At 49.1% G+C, this 24,900-nt stretch overlaps 1 protein-coding gene across 1 annotated transcript in view; it reads left to right on the forward strand.

The window, feature by feature from the left end:
* KIF4A (kinesin family member 4A) overlaps positions 1 to 24,900 on the forward strand; it is a 579,230-nt gene that overhangs the window by 66,687 nt on the left and 487,643 nt on the right. Inside the window, exon 8 of the mRNA XM_063937105.1 lies at positions 24,758 to 24,877. Coding sequence (XP_063793175.1) covers positions 24,758 to 24,877 — 120 coding nt within the window. The remainder of the gene's footprint in view (positions 1 to 24,757; positions 24,878 to 24,900) is intronic.

Below are 24,900 nucleotides of genomic sequence, written 5' to 3' on the forward strand. Positions count from 1 at the left end.
TATTCTCTACAAAGTCCATGAAAAACAGATTAATGGTCAGCCACAGCATTAAGACTAGAATACATTAAATTTCTGCTGCGGTCTCCACTGGACTCCACAAGGAAAGACATAGGGGTGTAGAGTAGGATCTTGATCCGAGGCACCAACAGGCTGAAAAGCTTTGACTGTTTCCAGAATGCATAGCGCCACCTCCTCTATAACCCCGCCTCCCTGCACAGGAGCTCAGTTTTGTAGTTGGTGCTGCAGATAGCAGGTACATAACAGATGTGCTGCTCCAGGCAGCACTAAGAAGAGCTTTTTTTGAAGAAAAAGTGAAGACTACAAGGGCAGCAGCGGTGTGTAAATGTCTTGTGACATTCACTGCTGCAGCTCCAGCTCTCCCCAGCGGCGCTGTACACTCCCGAGCCCTGGTTGCCGGGTACCTACAAGTGAGGCTCCGGTTTTCTTCATGGTCAGGCGCACACGACGGGGGCTCTCCGGGATCGCGTGGCCGCGCTTCGGGAGGTGGTGAGTGGGTCCCGCTTGCGGGACCTGTACTTTATCGCGATCTGGTGCGGACAGTGGGAGGCGGGCCGCGCGCGCTGGCGGTGGACACTGTGGCAGTACAGGCGATCCCACTAGATCACCAGCACATGGGCGCAGGTCAGGTTTTCTCTCTAAACCAGTTTAATAAGACCCCACAGTACCGTGTAGTTTTGCCAGGAGGGGTATAAGGCTAAGACCTGAAGCCCCTCCCCCAGCCCCAGGGCGCCATTTCCCGCAAATGTTCCCGCCCTGGAGCTGCATATCTGTCTCTCCCTCACTCCCTGTAAGTGCCTGCGGCACCATTTCTCTCAGCTTCACTGTTCCTGGGACTGCTTGGGCAAATCCTCCTGTGTAAAGCCGCCTGGTTGTCAGTGTTGTGACTTTACACCACACTTAAGTATTCTACCTGCCTTTCTCTTACGTCCTAGAGGATGCTGGGGACTCCAAAAGGACCATGGGGTATAGACTGGATCCGCAGGAGCTTGGGCACACTAAAAAGACTTTGACTTGTGAAACTGGCTCATCCCTCTATGCCTCTCCTCCAGACCTCAGACTTTGTGCCCAGGACTGACTGCACACTCACTAAGGGAGCTCTCCTGAGTTTCTCTAGAAAAGACTTTTGTTAGGTTTTTTATTTTCAGGGAGACCTGCTGGCTACAGGCTCCCTGCATCGAGGGACTGAGGGAAGAGAAGTCAGACCTACTTCTACTTAGTTAAGGGCTCTGCTTCTTAGGCTACTGGACACCAATAGCTCCAGAGGGTTCGATCACTTGGTGCGCCTAGCTGCTTGTTCCCGGAGCCGCGCCGTCACCCCCCTCACAGAAGCCAGAAGAAAGAAGCCGGGTGAGTATGCAGAAGGCTGAAGACTTCAGTGATAGCAGAAGACTTCAGTAACGAGGTACAGCGCAGCGGTAGCGCTGCGCTCCATGCTCCCACACACTACACCAACGGCTCTTGCAGGGCGCTGGGGGGGTGCGCCCTGGGCAGCATGTTACTGGGTCTGGGACGCTTGCAGAAGGTCTTTCGGTGCCTCGGTACCGTTTTTCAGTACCCCCGCCAGCATTTTCATTTTAAAATTTTAGCGGGCTGAAGAGCGCCGGGAAGGGGCGGGGCTTAGCTGCACAGCTCACCAGCGCCATTTTCTCTCATCCACGCTGCTGAGAACGCTGGCCGGGACCTCCAAGCTCCACTACAAGTAACAGGGAGCTAATCGGGGGGGGGGGGGGGGGGGATGGCAGTTATTGATGCACATTTGTCATTTCTGACAGCGCTTTACACATATATTACTTGGTATATGGGCGCTGGGGTGTGAGCTGGCATACTCCCTCTGTGTTTCTCTATCCAGGCTTCCTTGTGGGCCTGTCCCCTAGCTGAGGCAGTGTGTGTGTCGGTGTGTCGATACTCTGTGTCGGCATTTCTGAGGAGTGTTATTCCCCGGAGGAGGTTGCTGGGGGAGCAGATGCGGGTCTGGAGTTGGCTTTGTCGGCGCATCCGACACCTGATTTACTCACAATGTTAAGTACGCTTAATACAAATGTGGCCTCTTTATCTAAAAGGTTAGATAAATCGGAGTCTCAGATGCAGGTGTGGAGGAAATCTATGGAGGATGCTTTGTCTCAGGTGCAGACCCCATCAGGGTCGCAAAAGCGACCGTATACCCAGTCGGTAGATACGGATATCGACACACATATTCTGATTCGATGTAGACTTCACTGAGGCTGCTGTACACCCACGGTTAGTTAAGAGTATTCAGTATATGATTGTGGCTATAAAAGATGTTTTACATATTTCTGACGAACCTGCGGTGTAGGAAACAAGGATTTGTTTGTTCAAAGGGAAAAAGCCTGAGGTAAAGTCCCCCCCCCCTCATGAAATGAATACTCTTTGTGAAAAGGCTTGGGAGTCGTCGGACAAGAGATGGCAGATTCCCAAGAGAATTTACATGGCGTATCCTTTCCCCTCTGACAGGGAAAAATGGAGTAGTCTCCAAATGTCGACAAGGCTCTATCCCGTTTGTCTTCCGTCCCCTGATGCGGCAGCTCTCAACGATCCGGCGGATCGCAAGCTGGAGACGTCTCTGTAGTCCATTTTCGCTAATACGGGTGCATTGCACAGACCTGCTGTGGCGTTGGTATGGGTGAGTAGTGCTATTGCTAAATGGGCTGAGAATTTAGCTGCTGATATGGATATCCTTGATAAAGATAATGTTCTTTTGACTCTTGGTTATATCAAGGACACTGCAGATTACCTGAAGGATGTGGCGAGGGATGTTGGTCTCTTGGGATCAAGAGCCAATGCCATGGCAATCTCGGCCAGGAGGGCGTTGTGGATCCATCAATGGAATGCTGATGCCGACTTCAAGAGAGAGCTATGGAAGCTCTCCCCTTCAAAGGTAATTTCTTGTTTGGGGACGGCTTGGCTGACCTGGTCTCGACCGCGACTGCGGGTAAGTCCTCTTTTCTTCCTTATGTTCCCACACAACAGAACAAGGCACCATATCAGCAGATGCAGTCCTTTCGTCCAAATAAATACAAGCGTGGAAAAGGTTCGTTCTTCCTCGCTTCAAAGGGTAGAGGAAGGGGAAGAAAGTCGCCTGCAGTGTCAGGCGCCCAGGACCAAAAGTACTCCCCTGCCTCTACAAAGTCCACCGTATGACGCTGGGGTTCCCTGAGGGAGTCCGGACCGGTGGGGGGCCGTCTGCGGATCTTCAGTCAGGTCTGGGTTCAATCAGGCCTGGATCCTTGGGTCCTAGAGATAGTTTCCCAGGGATACAAGCTGGAGTTTCAGGAGGTACCCCCTCACCAGTTTTTCATTTCGGCCTTACCAGTGTCTCTTCCGGACAGGGAGGTGGTGAAGGCAGCAATACAAAAGTTGTGTCAACATAGGGTCATTGTTCCCGTTCCCCCGTCCCAACGGGTGGAGGGGTTCTACTCGAGCCTATTTGTTGTACCGAAATCGGACGATTCGGTCAGACCGATTCTGAGCCTAAAATCCCTTAATCCATACTTGAAAGTTTTCAAGTTCAAAATGGAATCTCTCCGAGCGGTGATTTCCAGCCTAGAAGGGGGGGACTTTTTGGCGTCAGTCGACATAAAGGATGCCTACTTACATGTCCCGATATATCCTCCGCATCAAGCCTTCCTCAGGTTTGCGATACAGGTTTCTCATTACCAATTTCATACGTTGCCGTTTGGGCTTTCCACGGCCCCGAGGATTTTCACCAAGGTCATGGCAGAAATTATGGTTCTCCTTCGCAAGCAAGGGGTTACAATTATCCCGTACTTGGACAAAGTCCTGATAAAGGCGAGGTCCAAGGAATGGTTGCTGAGAAATGTACATTTGTCTCTTGCGTTTCTGCGACAACACCTTTGGGTGCTAAATTTGGCAAAATCTCAGTTGATTCCGACCACTCGACTGCCCTTTCTGGGCATGATTTTGGACACTGAGTTAAGGAGAGTGTTTCTTCCAGAAGACAAAGCTCTGGAACTCCAGACGATGGTCAGGGAGCTTCTGAGGCCGACAAGTGTGTCGATTCATCAATGTACTCGGGTTCTGGGGAAAATGGTTGCGGCATACGAAGCCATTCCGTTTGGCAGGTTTCATGCCCGGGTGTTTCAGTAGGATCTGCTGAGCAAATGGTCCGGGTCTCACCTGCACATGCACCGAAAGATAAGTCTATCTCCCAGGGCCAGGATTTCTCTCCTCTGGTGGCTACAAAGTTCTCACCTCCTAGGATGGCGCCAGTTCGGTATCCAGGACTGGATACTACTGACAACAGATGCAAGTCTCCGAGGCTGGGGCGCAGTCACCCAAGGAAGAAATTTCCAGGGGAAATGGTTGTTCCAGGAATCTTGTCTCCACATAAACATTCTCGAGTTGAGAGCCATTTACAACGGCCTGCTACTAGCAAAAAGCTTTCTTCAGGGTCGACCTGTCCTGATACAGTCAGACAACATAACAGCGGTGGCACATATAAACCGTCAAGGTGGAACAAGGAGCAGGGCGGCTATGGCGGAGGCCACAAGAATCCTTCGCTGGGCGGAACAACACGTGAGCGCTCTGTCAGCAGTCTTCCTTCCGGGAGTGGACAACTGGGAAGCAGACTTCCTCAGCAGACACGATCTCCATCCGGGAGAGTGGGCTCTTCATCAAGAGGTATTTGCAGAAGTGACATAGCGTTGTGGAATTCCGCTGATAGACATGATGGCGTCTCGCCTCAACAAGAAGCTTACGAGGTATTGTTCCAGGTTAAGGGACCCCCAAGCCAGTGCAGTTGACGCCCTGGTGACTCCGTGGGTGTTTCAGTCGGTGTATGTGTTCCCTCCACTTCCTCTCCTTCCAAAGGTACTGGGAACCATTCGGCGAGCAAGGGTTCAGGCGATTCTCGTCGTTCCAGATTGGCCAAGAAGAGTCTGGTATTCGGATCTTCAGGAATTGCTTGTGGAAGATCCTTGGCCGCTTCCTCTAAGAGAGGACCTGTTATTGCAAGGATCATGCGTGTTTCCAGACTTACCGCGGCTGCGTTTGACGGCATGGAAGTTGAGCGCCAAATCTTAGCTTGAAAAGGTATTCCCGGGGAGGTCATTCCCACTCTCCTTTAAAGGCAATGAAGGAGGTTACTGCGAAATATTATCACTGTATTTGGAGAAAGTATGTTTCGTGGTGTGAGACCAAAACTGCTCCTGCGGAGGGATTTCGCTTGGGTCGGTTTCTCCATTCCTTGCAGGCAGGCGTCGATGCAGGCCTGAAATTAGGTTACATCAAAGTGCAGATTTCGTCTTTATCTATTTTCTTTCAAAAGGAATTTGGCTGTACTCCCAGAGGTTCAGACTTTTGTGAAGGGAGTGCTGCATATCCATCCTCCGTTTGTGCCCCCTGTGGCACCATGGGATCTTGAAGTGGTCTTGCAGTTTCTTATGTCTTCCTGGTTTGAACCTTTGTGTAAGGTTGAGTTAAAGTTTCTCACTTGGAAGGTAGTCATGCTGTTTGCTCTGGCTTCTGACAGGCGAGTGTCAGAGTTGGCGGCCTTATCTCACAAGAGTCCGTACTTGATTTTCCATTCGGATAGAGCGGAATTGAGGACTCATCAAGAATTTCGGCCGAAGGTGGTTTCTTCGTTTCACATTAACCAACCTATTGTGGTACCTGTGGCTACGGATGCTGTGGCAGTTCCAAAGTCTTTTAATGTGGTGAGAGCTTTGAAAATCTACGTCGCTAGAACGGCTGTTGCCAGGAAGACAGAGGCGCTGTTTGTCCTGTATGCTTCCAACAAGATTGGTCATCCTGCTTTGAAACAGACTATTGCACGCTGGATTTGTAGTACGATTCAGCAAGCTCATTCTTCGGCTGGGCTACCGGTACCGAAATCGGTAAAGGCCCATTCCACTAGGAAGGTGGGCTCCTCTTGGGCGGCTGCCCGAGGGGTCTCGGCCCTTAAGCTTTGCCGAGCAGCTACGTGGTCGGGTTCAAACACCTTTGCTAAGTTTTACAAGTTTGATACCCTAGCTGAGGAGGACCTCATGTTTGCTCAATCATTGCTGCAGAGTCGTCCGCACTGTCCCGCCCGTGTTGGAGCTTTGGTATAGACTCCATGGTCCTTTTGGAGTCCCCAGCATCAACTAGGACGTAAGAGAAAATAGGATTTTAGTACCTACCGGTAAATCCTCTTCTCCTAGTCCGTAGAGGATGCTGGGCGCCCATCCCAGTGCGGACTGTTACTTGCAGTGTATTATTACTGGTTAAATTAGTTTACACACGGTTTGTGTATTTGTTGTTTTCAGCTTGTTGCTGTTGTTACTTAATACTGTTATCTTGTTTACTGTTACTCTGGTTGTACGGTATGTTTGTCGTGTGGTCTGGTATGTTTCTAGCCTTAGTTTAAACAAAAATCCTTTCCTCGAAATGTCCGTCTCTCCTGGGCACACTTCCTATAACTGAGGTCTGGAGGATTGGCATAGAGGGAGGAGCCAGTTTACACCAAGTAAGTCTTTCAGTGTGCCCAAGCTCCTGCGGATCCCGTCTATACCCCATGGTCCTTTTGGAGTCCCCAGCATCCTCTACGGACTAGGAGAAAAGGATTTACCGGTAGGTACTAAAATTCTATTTCTCTATCGTCCTAGTGGATGCTGGGGTTCCTGAAAGGACCATGGGGAATAGCGGCTCCGCAGGAGACAGGGCACAAAAAGTAAAGCTTTTCCAGATCAGGTGGTGTGCACTGGCTCCTCCCCCTATGACCCTCCTCCAGACTCCAGTTAGATTTTTGTGCCCGGCCGAGAAGGGTGCAATTCTAGGTGGCTCTCATAAAGAGCTGCTTAGAGAAAGTTTAGCTTAGGTTTTTTATTTTACAGTGATTCCTGCTGGCAACAGGATCACTGCAACGAGGGACAGAGGGGAGAAGAAGTGAACTCACCTGCGTGCAGGATGGATTGGCTTCTTGGCTACTGGACATCAGCTCCAGAGGGACGATCACAGGTACAGCCTGGATGGTCACCGGAGCCGCGCCGCCGGCCCCCTTGCAGATGCTGAAGTAAGAAGAGGTCCAAAATCGGCGGCTGAAGACTCCTGCAGTCTTCTAAAGGTAGCGCACAGCACTGCAGCTGTGCGCCATTTTCCTCTCAGCACACTTCACACGCAGTCACTGAGGGTGCAGGGCGCTGGGGGGGGGGCGCCCTGGGAGGCAAATGAAAACCTATTAAAAGGCTAAAAATACCTCACATATAGCCCCCAGAGGCTATATGGAGATATTTAACCCCTGCCTGGATTCACAAAATAGCGGGAGACGAGCCCGCCGGAAAAGGGGCGGGGCCTATCTCCTCAGCACACGGCGCCATTTCCTCTCACAGCTCCGCTGGTCAGGACGGCTCCCAGGTCTCTCCCCTGCACTGCACTACAGAAACAGGGTAAAACAGAGAGGGGGGGCAAATTTAATGGCAATATTTTGATATATATAAAGCAGCTATAAGGGAGCACTTATTATAAGGCTATCCCTGTCATATATAGCGCTTTTTTGGTGTGTGCTGGCAGACTCTCCCTCTGTCTCCCCAAAGGGCTAGTGGGTCCTGTCTTCGTGTAGAGCATTCCCTGTGTGTCTGTACGTGTGAGTCGACATGTATGAGGACGATATTGGTGTGGAGGCGGAGCAATTGCCAAATATGAGGATGTCACCTCCTAGGGGGTCGACACCAGAATGGATGCCTTTATTTGTGGAATTACGGGATAGCGTCAACTCGCTTAAGCAGTCGTTTGACGACATGAGGCGGCCGGACAATCAATTAGTGCCTGTCCAGGCGCCTCAAACACCGTCAGGGGCTGTGAAACGCCCTTTGCCTCAGTCGGTCGACACAGACCCAGACACAGGCACTGATTCCAGTGGTGACGGTGACGAATCAACCGTATTTTCCAGTAGGGCCACACGTTATATGATTTTGGCAATGAAGGAGGCGTTACATTTAGCTGATACTACAGGTACCACTAAACAGGGTATTATGTGGGGTGTGAAAAAACTACCTATAGTTTTTCCTGAATCAGAAGAATTAAATGACGTGTGTGATGAAGCGTGGGTTGCCCCTGATAAAAAGCTGATAATTTCAAAGAAATTATTGGCATTATACCCTTTCCCGCCAGAGGTTAGGGAGCGCTGGGAAACACCTCCTAGGGTGGACAAGGCGCTAACACGCTTATCTAAACAAGTGGCGTTACCCTCTCCTGAGACGGCCGCACTTAAAGATCCATCAGATAGGAGGATGGAAAATATCCAAAAAAGTATATACACACATGCAGGTGTTATACTACGACCAGCTATAGCGACTGCCTGGATGTGCAGTGCTGGGGTAGTTTGGTCAGAGTCCCTGATTGAAAATATTGATACCCTGGACAGGGACAATATTTTACTGTCGTTAGAACAAATAAAGGATGCATTTCTTTATATGCGTGATGCACAGAGGGATATCTGCACACTGGCATCACGGGTAAGTGCTATGTCCATTTCGCCCAGAAGAGCTTTATGGATGCGACAGTGGACAGGCGATGCGGATTCAAAACGGCATATGGAAGTTTTGCCGTATAAAGGGGAGGAGTTATTTGGAGTCGGTCTATCAGATTTGGTGGCCACGGCTACAGCCGGGAAATCCACCTTTCTACCTCAAGTCACTCCCCAACAGAAAAAGGCACCGACTTTTCAACCGCAGCCCTTTCGTTCCTTTAAAAATAAGAGAGCAAAGGGCTATTCATATCTGCCACGAGGCAGAGGTCGAGGGAAGAGACAGCAACAGGCAGCTCCTTCCCAGGAACAGAAGCCCTCCCCGGCTTCTACAAAAGCCTCAGCATGACGCTGGGGCTTCTCAAGCGGACTCGGGGACGGTGGGCGGTCGTCTCAAAAAATTACAGCGCGCAGTGGGCTCACTCGCAAGTAGATCCCTGGATCCTGCAGATAATATCTCAGGGGTACAGGTTGGAATTAGAGACAGATCCACCTCGCCGTTTCCTGAAGTCTGCTTTACCAACGTCCCCCTCCGAAAGGGAGACGGTTTTGGAAGCCATTCACAAGCTGTACTCTCAGCAGGTGATAGTCAAAGTACCTCTTCTACAACAAGGGAAGGGGTATTATTCCACTATATTTGTGGTACCGAAGCCGGATGGCTCGGTAAGGCCTATTCTAAATCTGAAGTCCTTGAACCTGTACATAAAGAAGTTCAAGTTCAAGATGGAGTCACTCAGAGCAGTGATAGCGAACCTGGAAGAAGGGGACTTTATGGTATCCTTGGACATCAAGGATGCGTATCTCCACGTTCCAATTTACCCCTCACACCAGGGGTACCTCAGGTTCGTTGTACAAAACTGTCACTATCAGTTTCAGACGCTGCCGTTTGGTTTGTCCACGGCACCTCGGGTCTTTACAAAGGTAATGGCCGAGATGATGATTCTTCTTCGAAGAAAAGGCGTATTAATTATCCCATACTTGGACGATCTCCTAATAAGGGCAAGGTCCAGAGAACAGGTAGAGATGGGATTAGCACTATCTCAAGAGGTGCTAAAGCAGCACGGATGGATTCTGAATATTCCAAAATCCCAATTAATGCCGACAACTCGTCTGCTGTGCCTAGGGATGATTCTGGACACGGTTCAGAAAAAGGTTTTTCTTCCCGAGGAAAAAGCCAAGGAGTTATCCGACCTGGTCAGGAACCTCCTAAAACCAGGAAAGGTGTCTGTGCATCAATGCACAAGAGTCCTGGGAAAAATGGTGGCTTCTTACGAAGCAATTCCATTCGGCAGATTCCATGCAAGAATTTTCCAAAGGGATCTGTTGGACAAATGGTCAGGGTCGCATCTTCAGATGCACCTGCGGATAACCCTGTCTCCAAGGACAAGGGTATCTCTTCTGTGGTGGTTGCAGAGGGCTCATCTATTGGAGGGCCGCAGATTCGGCATACAGGATTGGATCCTGGTGACCACGGACGCCAGCCTGAGAGGCTGGGGAGCAGTCACACAAGGAAGAAACTTCCAGGGAGTGTGGTCGAGCCTGGAAAAGTCTCTTCACATAAACATTCTGGAACTAAGAGCAATCTACAATGCTCTAAGCCAGGCGGAACCTCTGCTTCAAGGAAGACCGGTGTTGATCCAGTCGGACAACATCACGGCAGTCGCCCATGTAAACAGACAGGGCGGCACAAGAAGCAGGAGTGCAATGGCAGAAGCTGCCAGGATCCTTCGCTGGGCGGAGAATCACGTGATAGCACTGTCAGCAGTGTTCATCCCGGGCGTGGACAACTGGGAAGCAGACTTCCTCAGCAGACACGATCTTCACCCGGGAGAGTGGGGACTTCATCCAGAAGTTTTCCACATGCTAATAAACCGTTGGGAAAGACCAATGGTGGACATGATGGCGTCTCGCCTCAACAAAAAACTGGACAGGTATTGCGCCAGGTCAAGAGATCCGCAGGCAATAGCTGTGGACGCGCTGGTATCACCTTGGGTGTACCAGTCGGTGTATGTGTTTCCTCCTCTGCCTCTCATACCAAAGGTATTGAGAATCATACGGCAAAGCGGAGTAAGAACGATACTAGTGGCTCCGGATTGGCCAAGAAGGTCTTGGTACCCGGAACTTCAAGAGATGGTCACGGACGATCCGTGGCCTCTACCTCTGAGAAGGGACCTGCTTCAACAGGGTCCCTGCCTCTTTCAAGACTTACCGCGGCTGCGTTTGACGGCATGGCGGTTGAACGCCAGATCCTAAAAGGAAAAGGCATTCCAGAAGAAGTCATTCCTACCTTGATTAAGGCAAGAAAGGAAGTCACCGCGAAGCATTATCACCGCATTTGGCGGAAATATGTTGCGTGGTGCGAGGATCGGAGTGCTCCGATGGAGGAATTTCAACTGGGTCGTTTCCTACATTTCCTGCAATCAGGATTGTCTATGGGTCTCAAATTGGGATCTATTAAGGTTCAAATTTCGGCCCTGTCAATATTCTTCCAAAAAGAATTGGCCTCAGTCCCTGAGGTCCAGACTTTTGTCAAAGGAGTACTGCATATACAGCCTCCTGTGGTGCCTCCGGTGGCACCGTGGGATCTAAATGTAGTTTTAGATTTCCTCAAATCCCATTGGTTTGAACCACTAAAAAATGTGGATTTGAAATATCTCACATGGAAAGTGACTATGTTACTGGCCCTGGCTTCCGCCAGGAGAGTATCTGAACTGGCGGCTTTATCTTATAAAAGCCCTTATTTAATTTTCCATTCGGATAGGGCAGAGCTGCGGACGCGTCCGCATTTTCTCCCTAAGGTGGTATCAGCGTTTCACCTGAACCAGCCTATTGTAGTGCCTGCGGCTACAAGCGACTTGGAGGACTCCAAGTTGTTGGACGTTGTCAGAGCTTTAAAAATATACATTTCAAGGACGGCTGGAGTCAGAAAATCTGACTCGCTGTTTATACTGTATGCACCCAACAAGTTGGGTGCGCCTGCTTCTAAGCAGTCGATTGCTCGTTGGATTTGTAACACAATTCAACTTGCACATTCTGTGGCAGGCCTGCCACAGCCTAAATCTGTTAAGGCCCATTCCACAAGGAAGGTGGGCTCATCTTGGGCGGCTGCCCGAGGGGTCTCGGCATTACAACTCTGCCGAGCAGCTACGTGGTCAGGGGAGAACACGTTTGTAAAATTCTACAAATTTGATACCCTGGCAAAAGAGGACCTGGAGTTCTCTCATTCGGTGCTGCAGAGTCATCCGCACTCTCCCGCCCGTTTGGGAGCTTTGGTATAATCCCCATGGTCCTTTCAGGAACCCCAGCATCCACTAGGACGATAGAGAAAATAAGAATTTACTTACCGATAATTCTATTTCTCGGAGTCCGTAGTGGATGCTGGGAGCCCATCCCAAGTGCGGATTATCTGCAATACTTGTACATAGTTATTGTTAACTAATTCGGGTTATTGTTTAGGGAGCCATCTTTCAGAGGCTCCTCTGTTATCATACTGTTAACTGGGTTTAGATCACAAGTTGTACGGTGTGGCTGGTATGAGTCTTACCCGGGATTCAAAATCCTCCCTTATTGTGTACGCTCGTCCGGGCACAGTACCTAACTGGAGTCTGGAGGAGGGTCATAGGGGGAGGAGCCAGTGCACACCACCTGATCTGGAAAAGCTTTACTTTTTGTGCCCTGTCTCCTGCGGAGCCGCTATTCCCCATGGTCCTTTCAGGAACCCCAGCATCCACTACGGACTCCGAGAAATAGAATTATCGGTAAGTAAATTCTTATTTTTTAGACAGTGTTCGTTAAGAAAGAGTGCATTTAGTCAGGGTTTTCTTGTACAATTACCCTGTGATATACATCCAGTTCTTACTGTGCAGTGTTGTATCTATTGACTACATAGCTACATATATAAGCTAGTCCAGTGCAGTATTATTGTTAGTAATAACCTTTGCATTGTACAAACTGTGATTATCTGTGTGTGCATTAGCTAGCTGAGTGGTGTCCATTTCGTGTCTTTCGCTCAACTTGCTATTCCTATATTCTATAACCTGAGGGGGCTTGGTGCGTCTGGTTTTATATAGGATTTTCACAAAGATATACTGTAATATGTATTTTTCTCTGTGATTTTAGTCACCATATCTCTCCTTTATCTCTGCAAGTGCTGACTACACTGCGCAGGGGTTTGGGTAAGAGGTATTGTGCTGCTGCCAATTGTACTGTTACCTGATACTGCAAGTTACATCATGTCTGCTTGTGAGGGTAACAGTTCTGGAGCTGAACACACTGCCGGTGTTTGCTGAAGCCAAAGATCCCTATGAGGAGAATATAGCAGCTGTAGGCTCTGGTTCTGGGTGCTCCTTGCCCCCCCCCAGTGGGACTGTGGCAATGAGGTACATAATGACCCACCGTGGGCTGCTTTGTCCACTCTTCTACATACGCTTGTTAATAAACTAACACCCCCTATGGGACCCCCTATGCCGGTACAACCGTATGTGGTCCCTGTAGCTAACCTGCCGTGGGTGAACGATTTATCTGCTCAATTGAAGACGTTGAACCAGTCCCTGACTACTAAAGTCTGACGCTCGCCCAAGCCGAAGGGGTCCTCTAAGCGAGCTTTTATCTCCTCACAATCCACTGCTGTCACTGACACCTCGTCTGATGAAGACGGCACTTACACTGACCCCACAGATTCTGACACGGATACTGCTGATGGGGAGGGTAGTTCACATGTGGATGTTCCTGATCTTTTGGAGGCTATTAAGTTGATTTGCAGATTACGGATGATCCCGAGCCATCCGTCCCTCCTAACAAACCAGATAGGTTCAAGCGTCCAGAAGGTGGTTAAACAAGTTTTACCTCACTCTGACCACTTAGTGGATATACGTCAGGAACACTGGGAAAACCCGGGTACGAAGTTTGTGCCTCAAAAGAAGATGCTGGCTCGCTATCCCCTCACACCAGAGCTAAGAATTGGGAAACGCCTCCTCCAGTGGACTCGCATGTGGCTAGGATGGTGGTTTCCTCAGCTCTACCTGTCACTACCGTCACGTCTCTAAAAGAGCCTACGGATAAACGTGTAGAGGGTTGTCTGAAAGCGATTTACACCCTCACGGGTGCTGCACAAAGGCCCACTATTGCAGCTACAAGGGCTGCAGAGGCTATTGAAGCATGGGCCTTGGAGTTAGAAGCTGAAATCTCCTCTGACCATGCTAGACAATGCTTGTCATACAGTATATTGTCACAGCGTCTCGATATATTAAAGAGGCGGCTTCTGATGCCGGTATCCTAGCAGCCAAGGCCTCTGCTACGTCAGTCCTGGCTCGCCGGATATTGTGGCTGAGATCCTGGTCTGTGGATGTGGACTCTAGAAAAACCCTGGAGGTACTCCCTTTCAAGGGAGATATTCTGTTTGGGGAGGACTTAAATAAGATAGTGGCTGACTTGGCTACTGCCAAAACTGCCTGTCTGCCTAATACCGCTTCTTCTGTGTCGAAGGCTAAAGGTACGTAGTTTCTCTAACGTCCTAAGTGGATGCTGGGGACTCCGTAAGGACCATGGGGAATAGCGGCTCCGCAGGAGACTGGGCACATCTAAAGAAAGCTTTAGGACTAACTGGTGTGCACTGGCTCCTCCCCCTATGACCCTCCTCCAAGCCTCAGTTAGATTTCTGTGCCCGACGAGAAGGGTGCACACTAGGGGCTCTCCTGAGCTTCTTAGTGAAAGTTTTAGTTTAGGTTTTGTTATTTTCAGTGAGACCTGCTGGCAACAGGCTCACTGCATCGAGGGACTAAGGGGAGAAGAACGAACTCACCTGCGTGCAGAGTGGATTGGGCTTCTTAGGCTACTGGACATTAGCTCCAGAGGGACGATCATAGGTTCAGCCTGGATGGGTCCCGGAGCCGCGCCGCCGGCCCCCTTACAGAGCCAGAAGAGCGAAGAGGTCCGGAAAAATCGGCGGCAGAAGACGTTCCTGTCTTCAATAAGGTAGCGCACAGCACTGCAGCTGTGCGCCATTGCTCTCAGCACACTTCATACTCCGGTCGCTGGGGGGGGCGCCCTGAGACGCAATAAAACACGATAAAAATACCTTACATGGCAAAAAATGCATCACATATAGCTCCTGGGCTATATGGATGCATTTAACCCCTGCCAGAATATACAAAAAAACGGGTGATAGGCTCCGCCCCCTTTTCGGCGGCCTTATCTCCTCAGCACACTGGCGCCATTTTCCCTCACAGCTCAGTTGGAGGGAAGCTCCCTGGCTCTTCCCTGCACTACAGAAAGGGTTAAAAAGAGAGGGGGGCACTAATTAGGCGCAGTATTAAAACATACAGCAGCTATAAGGGGAAAAACACTTATATAAGGTTATCCCTGTATATATATATATATATATATATATATATATAGCGCTCTGGTGTGTGCTGGCATACTCTCCCTCTGTCTCCCCAAAGGGCTAGTGGGGTCCTGTCCTCTATCAGAGCATTCCCTGTGTGTGTGCTGTGTGTCGGTACGTTTGTGTCGACATGTATGAGGAGAAAAATGATGTGGAGACGGAGCAGTGTGTCTGTAACAGTGATGTCACCACCTAGGGGGTCGACACCTGAGTGGATGTACTGTTGAAAATTACGTGACAGTGTCAGCTCTGTATAAAAAAACAGTGGTTGACATGAGACAGCCGGCTACTCAGCTTGTGCCTGTCCAGACGTCTCAAAGCGCCCGTTACCTCAGATGACAGATACAGACGCCGACACGGATACTGACTCCTGTGTCGACGGTGAAGAGACAACCGTGATTTCCAGTAGGGCCACACGTTACATGATTGAGACAATGGAAAATGTTTTATACATTTCTGATAATACGAGTACCACCAAAAAGGGGTATTATGTTCGGTGAGGGAAAAACTACCTGTAGTTTTCCTGAATCTGACAAATAAAATGAGGTGTGTGATGATACGTGGGTTTCCCCCCGATAACAATTGATAATTTCTTAAAAAGTATTGGCTGTATACCCTTTCCCGCCAGAGGTTAGGGTGCGTTGGGAAACACCCCCTAGGGGGGATAAGGCGCTCACACGCTTGTAAGAACAAGGGCTCTACCCTCTCATGAGATGGCCGCCCTTAAGGATCCTGCTGATAGAAAGCAGGAGGGTATCCAAAAATGTATTCACACACATACTGGTGTTATACTGCGACCAGCAATCGCCTCAGCCTGGAGGTGCAGTGCTGGGTTGGCATGGTCGGATTCCCTGACTGGAAATATTGATATCCTAGATAAGGATAGTATATTATTGCCTATAGAGCATTTAAAAGATGCATTTCTATATATGCATGATGCACAGCGGAATATTTGCCGACTGGCATCAAGTATAAGGGCGTTGTCCAATTCTACCAGTAAAATGGTCAGGTGATGCGGATTCCAAACGGCATTTGGAAGTATTGCCTTTAAAAGGGGACATTTGGGGTCAGTCTTTTAGACCTGGTGGCCACGGCAACAACTGGGAAATCCACGTTTGTACCCCAGGTCGCCTCTCAAAATAAGACGCCGTATTATCAGGCGCAGTCCTTTGTTGGCAAGCGGACAAAAGGTTCCTCTCTTCTGCTCGTGACAGAGGGAGAGGAAAAAGGCTGAAGAGATTACCCAGTTCCCAGGAACAGAAATCCTTTCCCGCCTCTGCAAAAGCCCTCAGTATGACGCTAGGGCCTTACAAACTCAGGCACGGTGGGGGCCCGTTCTCAATGAATTTCAGTGCGCAGTGGGCTCACTCGCAAGTAGACACCTGGATCCTTCAGGTAATATCTCAAGGGTACATATTGAAATTCGAGACGTCTTCCCCTCGCCGTTTCCAAAAGTCGGCTTTACCGACGTCTCCCTCTGACAGGGAGGCAGTTTTGGAAGCCATTCACCCAGCAGGTGATAATCAAGGTACCCCTCCTGCAACAGGGAACGGGGTATTATTCCACACTATTGTGGTACCGAAGCCAGACGGCCTGGTGAAACCGATTCTAAATCTAAAATCTTTGAACACTTACATACAGAGGTTCAAATTCAAGATTGAGTCACTCAGAGCAGTGATTGCGAACCTGGAAGAAGGGGACTACATGATGTCTTGGGACATCAAGGATGCTTACCTTCATGTCAAAGTTTACCCTTCTCACCAAGGGTACCTCAGGTTATGGTACAAAACTGTCACTATCAGTTCAGACGCTGCCGTAGGGATGGTCCACGGCACCCCGGGTCTTTACCAAGGTAATGGCCGAAATGATATCCCTTCGAAGGAAGGAAATTTTAGTTATCCCTTACTTGGACGATTCCCTGATAAGGGTAAGATCCAGGGAACAGTTGGAGGTCTGTGTAGCACTATCTCAGGTAGTGTTGCGGCAGCACGATTGGATTCTCAATATTCCAAAATCGCAGCTGGTTCCGACGACTTGTCTTCTTTTTCCTAGGGATGTTCCTGGACACAGTCCAGAAAAAAAAAAAAAAAAGGTGTTTCTCCCGGAAGAGAAAACCAGGGAGTTATCCGAGCTAGTCAGGAACCTCCTAAAACCGAACCAAGTCTCAGTGCATCAATGCACAAGGGTTCTGGGTAAAAATGGTGGCTTCCTACGAAGCAATCCCATTCGTTAGATTCCACGCAAGAACTTTCCAGTGGAACCTACTGGACAAATGGTCCGGGTCGCATTTTCAGATGCATCAGCGGATAACCCTGTCACCAAGGACAAGGGTATCCATCATGTGGTGGTTGCAGAGTGCTCCTCTTCTAGAGGGCCGCAGATTCGGCATTCAGGACTGGGTCCTGGTGACCACGGATGCCAGCCTGCGAGGCTGGGGAGCAGTCACACAGGGAATTAATATCCAGGGCTTAGGGTCAAGCCTGGATACATCACTTCACATAAATATCCTGAAGCTAAGGGCCATTTACAATGCTCTAAGCTTAGCAAGACCTCTGCTTCAAGGTCAGCCGGTGTTGATCCAGTCGGACAACATCATGGCAGTCACCCACGTAAACAGACAGGGTGGCACAAGAAGCAGGGGGGCAATGGCAGAAGCTGCAGGGATTCTTCGCTGGGCGGAAAATCATGTGATAGCACTGTCCACAGTATTCATTCCGGGAGTGGACAACTGGGAAGCAGACTTCCTCAGCACGACCTCCACCCGGGAGAGTGGGGACTTCACCCAGAAGTCGTCCACATGATTTAAAAACTCGACAGGTATTGTGCCAGGTCAAGAGACCCTCAGGCAATAGTTGTAGACGCTCTGGTAACACCGTGGGTGTACCAGTCAGTGTATGTGTTCCCTCCTCTGCCTCTCATACCCAAGGTACTGAGATTGATAAGATGGAGAGGAGAAAGCACTATATTCGTGGCTCCGGATTGGCCAAGAAGGACTTGGTAACCGGAACTTCAAGAGATGCTCACGGAGGATCCGTGGCCTCTACCTCTAAGAAGGGACCTGCTCCAGCAAGGACCCTGTCTGTTCCAAGACTTACCGCGGCTGCGTTTGACGGCATGGCGGTTGAACGCCGGATCCTGAAGAAAAAAAAGGCTTTCCGGATGAAGTCATCCCTATCCTGATCAAAGCCAGGAAGGATGTAACCGCAAAAACATTATCACCGCAAATGGCGAAAATATGTTGCGTGGTGCGAGGCCAGTAAGGCCCGACGGAGGAAATTCAACTGGGTCGATTCCTACATTTCCTGCAAACAGGAGTGTCCTATGGGCCTGAAATTGGGGTCCATTAAGGTTCAAATTTGCGGCCCTGTCAATTTTCTTCCAAAAAGAACTAGCTTCAGTCCCTGAAGTTCAGACGTTTGTAAAAGGGGTACTGCATATACAGCCTCCTTTTGTGCCTCCAGGGGCACTTTGGGATCTCAATGTAGTTTTGGCTTCCAAAAGTCACATTGGTTTGAACCACTTAAATCTGTGGAGTTAAAATATCTCACATGGAAAGTGGTCATGCTGTTGGCCCTGGCCTGGGCCAGGCGCGTGTCAGAATTGACGGCTTTATCATGAAAAAGCCCTTATCTGATTTTCCATTCGTACAGGGCGGAATTGAGGACTCGTCCTCAGTTTCTCCCCAAGGTGGTTTCAGCGTCTCACGTGAACCAACCTATTGGTGGTGCCTGCGGCTACTAGGGACTTGGAGGCCTCCAAGTTGCTAGACGTTGTCAGTGCCCTGAAAATATATGTTTCCAGGACGGCTGGAGTCAGGAAATCTGACTCGCTGTTTATCCTGTTTGCACCCAACAAGCTGGGTGCTCCTGCTTCTAAGCAGACTATTGCTCGTTGGATTTGTAGTATAATTTAGCTTGCACATTCTGTGGCAGGCCTGCCACAACCAAAAATCTGTAAATGCCCACTCCACAAGGAAGGTGGGCTCATCTTGGGCGGCTGCCCGAGGGGTCTCGGCTTTACAACTTTGCCGAGCAGCTACTTGGTCAGGAGCAAATACGTTTGTAAAATTCTACAAAATTAATATCCTGGCTGAGGAGGACCTGGAGTTCTCTCATTTGGTGCTGCAGAGTCATCCGCACTCTCCCGCCCGTTTGGGAGCTTTGGTATAATCCCCATGGTCCTTACGGAGTCCCCAGCATCCACTTAGGACGTTAGAGAAAATAAGAATTTACTTACCGATAATTCTATTTCTCATAGTCCGTAGTGGATGCTGGGCGCCCATCCCAAGTGCGGATTGTCTGCAATACTTGTACATAGTTATTGTTACAAAAATCGGGTTATTATTGTTGTGAGCCATCTTTCAGAGGCTCCTCTGTTATCATACTGTTAACTGGGTTCAGATCACAGGTTATACGGTGTGATTGGTGTGGCTGGTATGAGTCTTACCCGGGATTCAAAATCCTTCCTTATTGTGTACGCTCGTCCGGGCACAGTATCCTAACTGAGGCTTGGAGGAGGGTCATAGGGGGAGGAGCCAGTGCACACCAGTTAGTCCTAAAGCTTTCTTTAGATGTGCCCAGTCTCCTGCGGAGCCGCTATTCCCCATGGTCCTTAGAGTCCCCAGCATCCACTACGGACTATGAGAAATAGAATTATCGGTAAGTAAATTCTTATTTTCGCCTCTTTCGTCCTTCAGGTAAAGCAAAAGGTCAGGCGTACCATACGCAGGCCCGCACTTTCAAACCTGGTAAGCCGAAGCCCAAAAGAGCCTGGGCTGCCAGTCAGACAGCTGCCAAGACCGATAAGCTTGCCGCATGACGGGGCGGGCCTCCCCCTGGGGGCTTCTAGGGTATACCCATGAATGGTTGAAGACCACTTCAGATGCCTGGGTACGGGAAGTCGTCACTCGAGGTTACGCCATAGCCTTCAAAAACCGTCCCCCTCATCGATTTTGCCTGACAGACGTCCCTTTGGACCAAAGGCAAACACTCTACATTCTGTGGTACAGACCCTCCTGGATACAGGAGTCGTAGTACAGGTGCTTCTTGCTCAGAGGGGCCGGGGGTACTATGCTACGCTTTTTATAGTCCCGAAACCGAACGGGTCCTGTCAGCCCATTCTCAATCTCAAGGCATTGAACAGGTTTGTGAAAGTTTCCAAGTTCCTTATGGAAACCATTCACTCTATAGTTCTGGCCTTGGAACCTGGGGATTACATGGTCTCCCTGGACATACAGGATGCTTACCTGCATATTCCTATAGCAGTGTCACATCGGCAATACCTGAGGTTTGCGATTGGCAACCTCCATTACCAGGTTCGGGCTTTACCTTTTGGTTTAACTACGGCTCCGCGAGTCTTCACCAAAGTTATGACGGTGGTGACTGTGGGACTCCGCCGTCAGGGGTTCAGGATACTACCGTATCTGAATGACTTGTTAATCCTGGCAAATTCCCCAGAACTTCTCCTACGTCATCTGGATATGACTGTCTTGTTTCTACAAGCCCACGGGTGGCTCATCACCTGGATGAAATCCTCCCTGGTCCCTACTCAGAGCATGGTGCACCTGGGAGCGCTATTGGACACTCACAACCAGCGGTTGTTCTTGTCTCAGGTGAAAGTCCTGAAGCTTCAGGACAGGATTCCTTGCTTCCTTTCTCGTCCGCAAGTGTCGATACATTCGGCAATGCAGGTGCTGGGCCTCATGGTCTCAGCATTCGACATGGTGGAGAATGATCAATTCCATTCTCACCCTCTCCAGAGGCTGATTCTAGCCAAGTGGGACGGCCTGCCTCACCGGATCAGGTCTCGCATGATCTCATTGACTCCAGAGGTCCATCTGTCAGTGCACTGGTGGCTCCGGGACCAACGATTGTGCAGGGGCCGTCCCTTCTGGATATCCAACTGGATCCTGTTGACGACAGATGCTAGTTTCAGAGGTTGGGGCGCGGTGCTGGAGCAACACTCCCTTCAGGGTTGGTGGACCAAGGAGGAATCTCTCCTCTCGATCAACATTCTGGAATTGTGGGCTGTCCTCAATGCGTTGAACCTGGCCCAGCATTTAATTCAGAACCGTCCTGTTCAAGTACAGTCGGACAACGCCACCACAGTGGCTTACATAAATCATCAAGGTGGCACTCGAAGCCGCTTGGCACTGAAGGAAGTCTAACGGATTCTACATTGGGCGGACCGCCATCTATCGGCCATATCGGCAATATTCATTCCGGGAGTCCTGAATTGGGAAGCGGACTTTCTCAGTCGTCAGGACGTACAAGCAGGAGAGTGGGGCCTCCATCCAGAAGTGTTTCAACTCCTAGTGGAAAAGTGGGGCCTTCCAGACGTATATCTGATGGAGTCTCGACACAATCACAAGGTTCCGGTCTTCGGAGCAAGGACGAGGGATCCTCAAGTAGCATTCGTGGATGCGCTGGCGGTGCCGTGGAGGTTTCAACTGCCGTACGTGTTCCTTCCGGTGTCACTCCTGCCCAGAGTAACTCGGAAGTTCAAGCAAGAAAGAGGAATTCCTCTTCTCATAGCTCCAGCGTGGCCCTGACGGCACTGGTTCTCAGACCTGCAGGTCTATCGCCAGAGCGTCCAATTCTACTTCCGCAACGCCCAGACCTCCTCGTTCAGGGCCCCTGTGTCTACCAGGACCTGGCCCGGCTGTCTTTGACGGCGCGGCTCTTGAAGCTTCCGTCTTGAGGGCTAAAGGGTTTTCTGAGGCGGTCATTCAAACTATGTTGCTGGCCTGAAACCGGCTTCTGCTCGGATTTGCCATAGGGTCTGGCATTCTAACTTTGTTTGGTGCGCATCTAACAATTATGACGCTTCCAAGTTTAGTACAGCCAAGTTGTTGGCCTTTATTCAGCAGGGCCTGGACTTAGGCCTGCGTCTGGCCTCTCTCAAGGTTCAAATATCTGCCTTGTCGGTGTGGTTTTAGAGAAAAATTGCGACCTTACCTGATGTGCATACCTTCACTCGGGGTGTGGTGCGTATCCAACCTCCCTATGTCCTGCCTGTGGCTCTTTGGGACTTGGTGGTTTTGGAGGCGTTACAAGAGTCTCCGTTTGAACCTCTTGGTTCAGCCGATTTTAAGTGTCTTTCCCTTAAGGTGGTATTTCTGTTGGCTATTGCTTCAGCTAGAAGAGTGTCGGATTTGGGTGCCTTGTCTTGTAGTTCCCCATATCTGATATTTCACCGTGACCGGGCGGTTCTTAGGACTCGTCCCGGTTATTTACCTAAGGTGGTTTCTTCGTTCCACCTTAATCAGGAGATTGTGGTACCGGCCTTTCTCTCCTGATCTATCCCCCAAAGAGCGGTCTTTGGTGTGGTACCGTATCTATGTGAAGAGAACTGCTTCTGTTAGGAAATCTGATTCTCTCTTTATTCTGTTTGGGTTTTACAAACGGGGCTGGCCTGCTCAAGCAGACTTTGGCCAGATTGATTAGAATGGTGATTGCACATGCTTATGTGAAGGCTGGTCTAGCAGCTCCTGCTCACATTACGGCCCATTCTACTCGGTCCGTGGTACCTTCTTGGGCGGCGCACTGTGGTGCTGCCCTTGAACAATTGTGCAAGGCGGCTACGTGGTCCTCAGTGAACATGTTCATAATGTTCTATGCCTTCGATACTGCCGCTTCCCAGGATGCTTCATTTGGACGCCGGGTTCTTGTGCCCGCTACAGTGTGTCCCCCTCCCATAAGGAACTGCTTTAGGACATCCCCAATGTCTATCCTTGTGGAGCCCAGTGTACCCCGCAGCAGAAAACTAGTTTTATGGTAAGAACTTACCTTTGTTAAAACTTTCTGCGAGGTACACTGGGCTCCACAAGGCGCACACCCCTGACGCACTTACCTTCTTTGGGTTGGTGTGGCATTAGCCGCTGACACTTCTCCTGTCGTGAGAGTGTTGTGTTTGTGGCTACTAACCGTTGTCTGCATTAGGCTGGTTAACTAAAAACTGAGCTCCTGTGCAGGGAGGCGTGGTTATGCATTCTGGGAACAGTCAAAGCTTTTCAGCCTGTTAGTGCCTCGGATCAAGATCCTACTCTACACCCCTATGTCTATCCTTGTGGAGCCCAGTGTACCTCGCAGAAAGAGTTTTAACAAAGGTAAGTTCTTACCATAAAACTCGTTTTTTGATTCAGTTATATCAGATATGGTTCCCAAAGACTTGCGTTTAGCGGAAGTATTGCCGATATTCAAAAAGGGAAGTAAAGCTGAACCGAGTAATTATAGACCAGTTAGTCTTAAGTCTATAGTGGGGAAAGTACTGGAAGGTATTCTAATGGATACTGTACAGAAGTTCCTTAAAGCCAATTAGGTCATTAATATGAACCAACATGGATTTGTGAAGGACAGATCATATCAAACTTGCATGGCTTTTATGAAACAGTGTTAACCTTGATCAGGGTAAGGATGTGGATGTCATCTTTTTAGACTTTGCTAAAGCTTTCGACACAGTACCACACGTGAGATTTATTTATAAGTTTCAAGAAATAGGGCTAGGGAGCACAACATGCACTTGGATCAGAAATTGGGCAGATAATAGGCAGCAGCGCGTTGTGGTAAATGTAACTTTTTCAAATTGTTCTGAAGTGCTAAGTGTTGTGCCGCAAGAGTCTGTATATGGACCACTATTCAACATTTTCAGTAACGATCTAACAGTAGATCTAGAGAGCATGGTTTCAATTTTTGCAGATACCAAATTGTGTAAGGTTATATATACGGAGGGGGATGCAGAGTCTCTTCAGAACTACTTAGTCAAACTAGAGACATGGGCAGCAAAATGGAGAATGAGCTTCAATACAGACAGGTGTAAGGTAATGCACTTTGGTAGCAAGAACAAAAATAACACCTACATAATAAATGGGGTGATATCAGGGGATTCTGTACTGGAAAAACTTGGGTGTTCACATAGATGGCAAATTAAGCAGCATTACCCAAAGTAGTATTGCAGCAAAGAAGGCTAATATGGTATTGGCATGCATAAAGTGGCGAATTTATGCAAGCGATGAGTGTTATACTCCCATTATATAAATCACTAGTGAGGCCACGTCTTGAATACTGTGCACAATTTTTGGGCTCCATACTACAAAAAGGATATCCTGGAACTAGAAGTGGTTTAGAGGCGGGCGACCAAACTAAATAAAGGGATGGAGACTCAGGAATACGAGCAAAGGCTTGCAAGGCTAGGCATGCTTACACTGGAAAAGAGGAAAGTAAGAGGGGACATGATCAACATTTATAAATATATAAGGGGTCAATACACACAGGTTGCGAAGGACCTGTTTTTGGTAAGCAAACACGGAGAACACGTGGACACCCGCTTATAGAGGACAGGAGATTCCGCGCAAAGCGGCGAAAAGGTTTTTACACAGTAAGACCAATACGTGTTTGGAATTCCCTGCCTGAGAGAGTAGTAATGGCAGACTCTCAACACCTTTAAGATTGGGTTAGATAAAATCCTAATGGATAAGGATATACAGGGTTATGGTGCGTAGTCACGCACTATAGCTGTTATTAAAAAAACAAGCACAACGGTCCACATCAGCAACAGATAAAATTAGTCCTAAAATAATACAGCGTAGGAGACCACAAATTTAGTTGAACGCGATGGACAAATTGTCTTTTTTTTCAACCTCTGAAACGTACTATGTTACATGTTGATCTTTTAACATTGTCGACCTACTATTAACACATTGATCCATAACTAAATGCTATGCAACAGATGAGGCAATATGTTCAATTTGTATTTTGAATGTGTGCCATTCCATCTTAGTTTTGTTGTCAAATGGCAGATGCGCATTTCACACCATATTTGAACTTCCTTCAGTATAACTAATGCTATTGTTTTTTTTTTTTTATTACTTTTAGGTATCTCTATTAACCGTGGTTTATTGTGTTTGGGCAATGTCATCAGTGCTTTAGGAGATGACCTAAAGAAAGGTGGCTTTGTGCCATACAGGGATTCAAAGTTAACTCGACTTCTACAAGGTAAGCCTCGTACGTGTCGGGGT

The sequence above is a fragment of the Pseudophryne corroboree genome, chromosome 8 (genome assembly GCF_028390025.1).
Source record: "Pseudophryne corroboree isolate aPseCor3 chromosome 8, aPseCor3.hap2, whole genome shotgun sequence".
NCBI lineage: Eukaryota > Metazoa > Chordata > Amphibia > Anura > Myobatrachidae > Pseudophryne > Pseudophryne corroboree.